Source organism: Nelumbo lutea, chromosome 7 (genome assembly GCF_056320005.1).
Source record: "Nelumbo lutea isolate HS-2025 chromosome 7, American lotus-T2T, whole genome shotgun sequence".
NCBI lineage: Eukaryota > Viridiplantae > Streptophyta > Magnoliopsida > Proteales > Nelumbonaceae > Nelumbo > Nelumbo lutea.
In genome coordinates, this window is record NC_142690.1 from 1,163,571 (window position 1) to 1,171,872 (window position 8,302).

The 8,302-nt window shown below is 37.8% G+C and overlaps 1 protein-coding gene across 1 annotated transcript; it reads left to right on the forward strand.

The window, feature by feature from the left end:
- The first annotated feature begins 307 nt into the window (after positions 1–307).
- LOC148844526 (protein neprosin-like) lies at positions 308–3,452 on the forward strand. Its single transcript, XM_088952843.1, has 7 exons — positions 308–920; positions 1,274–1,360; positions 1,486–1,743; positions 1,861–2,025; positions 2,156–2,209; positions 2,314–2,460; positions 2,717–3,452. Exons 1-7 carry the CDS (start codon positions 741–743, stop codon positions 3,092–3,094), a joined length of 1,269 nt encoding a protein of 422 aa, XP_088808969.1. The 5' UTR covers positions 308–740; the 3' UTR covers positions 3,095–3,452.
- Positions 3,453–8,302: the final 4,850 nt, after the last annotated feature.

Consider the following 8,302-nt stretch of genomic DNA (forward strand, 5'->3'; position numbering starts at 1 on the left):
TCAAATCAGCCCCCACAACGTCCCACAATACATCCCGTTGTGTATTGAGAATATCTGTCATTGATGATATTATCATTTTTTAAATTATCATCAAAAATACACGGCAGGATGTATTGTGCAATCTCCACCGTATAATTGGGAGACTGATTTGGAATTGACGCCAATATAATGATAGATAGAATTCAAATAACCTCCCACTATGATGATAATATCAGAAATACGATGTCATCATGCAGAGATATTTTTAATATACGGAGGAAATGTATTGTAGGACATTATGAAAGCAATCTAGTAACTCTGAATCTCCGGCTTACGACAACTCTATCCACAATACATTACCCTCCGTGAACTCCACCGTATGGCTGCGATAGACGTGGGCAGAAGATGCCGGCGGATATTGATATTATAGGTGGGGGGTATTTGAAATTTAGAACTTTGAGATGGAGTGCAGTATAGTTTAAAAAAAATTAAAAAAGAGAAGGAATAACAGAGCGTCGGCGGTTTTGTTGGATTCTTGTGGGAATAAAACCCTGCCTTAAAACACCATGGAGGGGTGCGTAGGATAAGCAGACATTGGTGGTGTTGTTTTGTGGGAGAGAAAGAGAGGGTTAAAATAGCGCCTCATGCCCATGGTAGACGCTCGTTAGCCACAACAAAACTCAGTTGGTTTTTGTGTCTGAAGTTTTTTATCTGGGTTGGGCTCGGCTCGTCAGAGTTGCTGCTCTCAGTTGGTTTTCACGATGGGGCCGCAGCTTAGCAGCGGGAGGAGGAGGAGGAGGACAGTGTTGGTGCTCCTCCTCTGCTTCATGACTTTGATCCCGTTATCGTCGGCCGCATCTGGGATGCGCATTTCAAGGCAGAAGTTGGAGGTTCAGAAGCACTTGAAGCGTTTGAACAAACAGGCCGTGCAAAGCATCAAGGTTGTTCTCTAAGCATTTCTATTCTGGCTCTTTTAGATTTCTGAGTAATCCCAGTTTCTTGGTCAAGCGTTCTTTGTTTTTGTCATCTCCTCCTTCCTTCTGCCTTTTCTTTTCCTGTATGGATTTTCTTATATTCTTATATTCTTGTTATAATGGTTTTTCTGTATTTTATTCTGGGCTTTCTCCATTTCAACACAATTACTCTTTTTTTTTTTTTACTTTTCTTGTTTTATAGTTTTCTTTTTTTTTTCATACAATGTTTTTTCATTGCTTTTTTGTTAGGAATAATTTTGTTGGTATTGCTAATAATGTGTGTTCTGATGATCCCTCTCATGATTTTGCCGGAACAACAGAGCCCAGATGGAGATATTATTGACTGTGTCCATATGGCTCATCAACCCGCTTTCGACCATCCTTTCCTCAAAAATCACACAATTCAGGTCTGATCTCATTCTCATTCTCCTCTCTCTCTCTCTCTCTCTCTCTCTCCCCCCCCCCCCCCCCCCCCCCTTTTTTTATTTTTCATGATTCTGATGGTGTTTTGTTATGCTTTTTTTTTTTTCAGCTGAGGCCTAATTTTCATCCAGAAGGGCTCTACGATGAAAGCAAGGTGTCTACAAGGCCTAAAGACAGACCCAGGACCATCACTCAGCTATGGCACTTGAATGGTAGGTGCCCAGAAGGAACCATACCCATTCGTAGAACAAAGAAAGAAGATATCCTAAGAGCTAGCTCAGTCAAAAGATTCGGCAAGAAGAAACACAGAACCATCCCAAAACCAACCTCTGCGGATCCTGACCTGATTAATGAAAGTGGTCATCAGGTAAGGAAAAAAGAAGAAACATGAAAGAAAAAAAAAAGGACTTTTTTCATTTACTTTCTGCTGCTTTGTTATCTCCTTTCTTAACATCTCTTTTTTTATTATTTTTGGAGTGATTAGCATGCAATAGCCTATGTACAAGGAGATAAGTACTATGGAGCAAAAGCAACCATTAACGTTTGGGAACCCAAAATCCAACAGCCTAATGAGTTCAGCCTGTCCCAGCTCTGGATCTTAGGAGGTTCTTTTGGCGAAGATCTCAACAGCATTGAAGCTGGTTGGCAGGTATAATTACTCAATAACCACATAAATATTGAAAAAGGAAAGCATATACTAGAAAGAAAACGCATTTCCATTTGTTTTTTGTTCCTTCATCTTCTTCTCTATTTAATATTAACCCAGCAAGAAAATACAGGTTAGCCCAGATCTCTATGGAGACAATAACACGAGACTCTTCACCTACTGGACTGTAAGTAACCATACTTTCCATCTTTTCTTGAGTTCTTCTTTGCTTTCTACTGTTATCTCTTTGTCATCTAATGGGTTCCTTTTTATCTCTCAAAAAAAATGCAGAGTGATGCATATCAAGCCACAGGTTGCTACAACCTTCTATGCTCGGGCTTCATTCAAATCAACAGTGAAATAGCAATGGGTGCTAGCATCTTCCCTGTATCTGGCTATCGTGGTTCCCAATATGATATCAGTATACTTGTCTGGAAGGTAAAATCCAAACGACCAAACTGCCCCAGCAAAACCCATAAGAAAATACGTATGATTAAAAAATTATATCAAAAGCAATTGTTCTCACACATTAAAAAGTGTAAAACAAAAAAAAAATACAGAGAAGACTGAAGAGGCAGAGAATCTCTGACATGTTTTACACCTGTCCATGCATTATTTTTTCCTGTATTAATTTGTTTAATTAAAATTTGACTTGTTGACTAATCGTGTTTGGTTAATTGCGGCATTTTTGTAGGACCCGAAGGAGGGGAACTGGTGGATGCAATTTGGAAATGACTTTGTGTTGGGGTACTGGCCTTCGTTCCTATTCTCATACTTAGCTGATAGTGCATCCATGATTGAGTGGGGTGGAGAGGTTGTAAATTCAGAACCGGATGGTGAGCACACCTCAACTGCTATGGGTAGTGGTCATTTTCCTGAAGAGGGTTTTGGCAAGGCAAGTTACTTCAGAAATGTTCAGATTGTTGATGGGTCCAACAATCTAAGGGCCCCTAAGGGAATAGGCACCTTCACTGAGCAATCCAACTGCTATGATATCCAAAATGGCAATAATGGTGATTGGGGCAACTACTTCTACTATGGTGGCCCTGGCAAGAACCCTAATTGCCCATAAGGGAAAAAATTTTCTTCTAATTTCCCTTTCTACTACCTCTATGTAACATTCAATGTAAGCTAATGCCCCTCTTTTTTTTGTTTATTATTATACAACCTTTTTTTTTGTTTTTACTCAGGTTTAGAGTTTAGAGTTAGTAACATTTGCATCTTGTTTCTTATTCTCTGTATTGTGAAGTTTTGACCCCTGTATTTTTCACTTAAAACTCTCCACATAAGAAGTTGGAGAGAGGGTCAAGTTTCTTAAGCCCAAAAGGAACAGACCCTTGTCACTCCTTTTATATGTATTTGTTTGCTCCTGTCTTTGGAGTGGTTTGTTAATGGATGAATGAGATTTTGATGGTTGGGTCTTCTAGCAAGTAGTTTTGGAGCAAAAATGAGACAATACAAAAAACTTTGTGCAATTGGTTGGAATTTGGAAAGGTTCCTGCCTTTTACAAGCTGTCTACCATTTATTTTCTCAAAGACTAAGCTGTCCACCAAATCTTGAATTTTTTAAGTATATGGTGGGAGAATATGAACTGTTTGATAAGATGTGTATGGACCATGGAGAGCATGAACACGTGAAGGGATGACTCATGTGGACCTGCGAGACTTTGATGGGCCATTCAATTATTTGCAAGAGTTTGTAGTTTCATGCTCAGATTCTTCTTTATAAAAAAGGATTATCAAGATTGAATTTGCCTTATCAACTAACTTCCGATTATTCTTCTTTCTCTCTCTCTCTGGATAACGAAATGGTTGTAACGATAGAATTTAGAAAACCCATTTAATCTGAAATGGAAAACACATAAGTGACTAGAAATGCTTGAACACTGCACACATTCTGAAAGCATGGGAATGTACTGGTACAATGGGAACGTCTCCCCATGAATTTAGCATGATTGTACAAGAGATATTCCTATTGTGTGGTTGGATGATCTGTGAGCAGAGTTTTTACTTATATTCGGGCTTGAAAAATTTACTAGAAAATGTACTATAAAAGTTTGGGAGAAGTATGAAAAATGTAATTCTCCAAGATAGCAGCATTCTCACTCATTTCCTTTGTCCGGTTGCACTTGGCATCTTGTTGCTTCCTTAATTTGTTTTTCCATTTCAGTTGCCCTCTCCCATACATATAATAAGTTTATCTTACACTGTCAATGTGAACTCATCTTATGCTACTGGTCCCAAGCCCAGATAAAAATGGAGGGTTACATCAGGTTGATAGCCTGCATTTAAAACTTTTGCCTAACTCTGGTGACCAAGGATGACTGACCCCATTTGGTTTGAGATAAGGTCTCGATGATGGCGATGATCGGTCACCCTCTTCCATCAGTTTTAGCCCAACTCTCAATTGTATAATGGACAATGGCTCATAAATTCCATCCTTACTAAATTTTCAGACGTTTCATTTAATTTGAAAGTGTTGCAAGAGGAGAATATTCTATGGAAAATGAGAAACAAATGGAATCATTTTACAACAACCTAAAATCATAAAATGATAATTCTCACCAGAATATTATTTATTTTCTTCTTTCATTTTGATTCCATTCACCACAGAAATTTACCTCTCTCTCATGAGCACCAAATGGAATCAAAGCATGAAAGGCACGTACAGAGCCATTACAAACATGGCAAATTTTTGGGGGGTCCCCCCAATTGGCTAAACAGTAGGAATCTGCAATGTCAGTTCACTTCGCCAGTGTGCAATATCTGTTGGCTTATGAGGTAATTAGAAATTTAGAACTGAGAGTAAGTCAAAATTGTACCTCCATGACAGCAATTGCATATGAATTCAGTGCCTTAGAAGCTGTCTGGTGTCCATCAATGTCTCTATGTGATGTGGGTACTGGGTAGAGATGCCAACAACGCTCCCCTCCTTCGAAATACCATGGGCAGAAAAAACACTCTCTGTATTATTGCTCTCTGGGGATGAAGCTCTCAAGGCTCTAAAAACCTTACCATGCAATAAAAACCAAAACAGTTGAGGTTAGAAGTCATTGTATCATGATTTGGTGTAGACCAACATCCAACATTGTATTAGATATTCTCTATAACTGATGTCTAGCGGTGAAAATATAGGTTCTAATTTCTAAATATGATGTCAATGAGACTGGGAATGGTTTGAGGATGAGATCAACAGTTGGTCTAAAATTAGATGGTTTTCTGTTTTAAAGCTAAGATTTTAATTAATGTCAAAATGGAGAATACAAAATTACAAACACACAGTGAGCAGATTGAGGAAGTAGTCAATGGTGTGATGGTTGATCAGTATTGATTATCATGAAAAGTAGCGCTTTCATGGTTATGGGGATGGGACTGGGTATAAATAATTACACACAGACACAGTACCTTGAAAATAAACACAGTAATGTACTGAAGAAAGTATATTCTGAGATGGTGGTGGAGACAAAGCTCTGGTCCGGTTAGCATTCTCGAGTCTGAAGATTGAACCCAGTTGGAGTTGGAGGTGGCTTTTGGAAAAATAAATGCTAAGCTAAACAGATTCTGGCGGGGTAATCTAGAAAGTTAAACAGATTCTGGTGGGAGAACCTAAAAAGCTGTAAGTGCTGAACTTATTCTGGCAGGTTGATGGGAATGGGATTATTCTCTCTATAAAATTAAAAAAAGGTGTGGACCTGCCGAGTTCGGCCCAACTTTTGCTGGCTTCAGTGATCTCAACTTAAAAACCATAGATAGATTAGTCAACTCCCAAGCTTAAAAATTATAAATAAGTGGATGGGGGAAGTACTGAAGAAATATGCATCACTCTGAACTCTGAAGATTGTTTTTGACAAGTTTCTATACCAGATTCTCCTACATATTCCTTTTGTTTGGCCTCACACAGATCACAGGATTTTGTTTAATTTTACACACCTCGTCAGTATAGACCACTGATGTTGATAATCTGATAATAATAATAATAATATGGGTAGACTGTAGACAGACCCTGTCGCTCTCTAAATCTTCAAGTGAGAATAAGTAGCATGGACTGATAAGTAGAAGTGTTAGTACTTTATGTTTTGAAGCAAAGGATGGAACATTGCATATGCTTAGGTTTTGGTTAAGGCTTAGTTTGGGAGGAGTAGAACCACAAACATATAAACATGTCTTCAAAATCTTGTATTTGCACTGTACATATTTGGTTGTTACCTGGGTCTCGTTTGAACAGTTTTGTAAGTCTTGGACCAGATCGGATGATTCAACTGGCCTGGTGGCCAGTGATTCCTCTGGGTCTTGGCTAAACAATGTCCTAAATGACTTTCGTGGAAGCAATAAGAAATTACTAAGCAAACAATTGATATGGCATTAAATAGAAAAGAATGAGAAAGAAGATTCATGTAACTGAACCCATTTAGTTGGGACAAGACTTAGACGATGAATAGACCAACTATCCGATTAACCAGTAAAACCGTGACCCCTTGAGCATTCAAGTTTACTGTCCGAATCTTACAACTAGTTCTAGGCCCTACATTTGATCCTTTGGCTTAAGCTTGGAAGTTGGATCTGCTAAGCTAGCAGGTGCATGGTACAGCTAAATTAGCGGTACTACCCTTGACTAATGGACATGTCGAGAGATTCCACTAAGACCCCCAAATCCACCCAAATGGCAGTGTTTATTAGTTTTGTCGAAAATAAACGAACAAGAAAAAGATTCAAGCCAGAACCGTAACTCAATTCCTAAAACAAACACTAAGAAGTTTAGAGTTAGAAGGACCAATTTGAATCAGTCAGTTTCCTACCCATTCTCTTTTGGGGTTTCTCTGCTTCCAGATAAAGTAGATGTTGTGTTTCATATATTATATTTAACTTACCCTTGCTTAGGGTGGGGTAGTGAATTAATAGTTTTTCGTAACCTAGGGGATGTTTGGAACCATGGCCATTTTTCAAAAAAAAACGGTGTCACGCCAGATCCACATAGGTGTTTCAACAAACGCCCATGTATCTCATTGTTTGGTTTAGCCAATTATTAAAAAATCAGGCATGCCTAAAAAATCAGGACTTCACCGATGCATGAAACGCCAAATTGGTGAACCGTTTTTCAAAAAATTTGGCATTTCATGCATTGGTGAATTGTTTCCCCTAACGATTGATTGATGTGAATCCTATGTGGTGCTTACCTGTCATTACATATATGAAAAACGGTGATGAAAATCACCTTACCAAACAGCATAGTGTTGCTCATTGCCTACGTGGCAGAAGCATTTTTTTTTTTTTTTTTTTTTTGTGAAAAACAGGTCTTAGAAACATAGGCATTTTTCTTGAAAATTGGTCCCAAAAAACTTCCATGCTTGCAAACACCATGCTAATTCTTTGGCAATCTAAATTATGTTGTGTCAGGCTGTCAGCTCAATTGGAAAAGGCATTTTCAGTATTAATCTCTTGGCCAACTAGAATTCAGGGCACTTCTATCTTTAAGCATTTTCTATTATGGGTCTTCATCTGAAGAAGATAGGAGGTTATAAGCAGGGAAAATCATGGGCCGGGCCTGACTGGGCTAGGCCAGGCCTATGACTTTAACTATTTTATATTATCTGATATATATAACATATGTTATGTATATTAAGAAATATTATATCTTTTGGTAGATAATATGTCATGTATATTATATTGCATGATATTTAAAACCTTATTTGCTTGAATTTGAATATTTATATTGTGGCAAAATTTATGGTGCATCTATTACTCCGTGCAATAATTTGGTTGATCTGATGATAACTACATCTTGTTAAATGCTAATATTACATTTAATTTTGTGAGGTGTAAATTAATGAAATATATGCAAATTTTAATTTTGATTGGCTGAGATCTGAATTTAAGGTTGAGTTAATATTACTGAATGTACCTTATTTGAACTCTAGTGTTGCTTATAGATAGGTGGCATTTTGTCATGTATAAGGTCCCTGCCGTCGGGATTTGCCATTTAGTAAGGACTTAATCCATTTGATTACTGCATGTCGATCCGGATGGTCAGACCATTTGACCCAAGAATTATTTATACAGCCGGTTTTGTTTTACCTCTAATCCATTCTTTAACAAAAAATGTTGACTTGGTCAATGACTTGTTGACCTAGGCGATTGAATTGTCAATCCATTCAACCCAAACAATGATTTTTAACCATTTTTTTAATTTTTTTTTTATTTTTAAAATAAAAACAAACTATCCATTCAAATCAGACGGTTGAACTACTGACCCGGAAACCAGTGGCCAAAGCAGTTCCAGTTT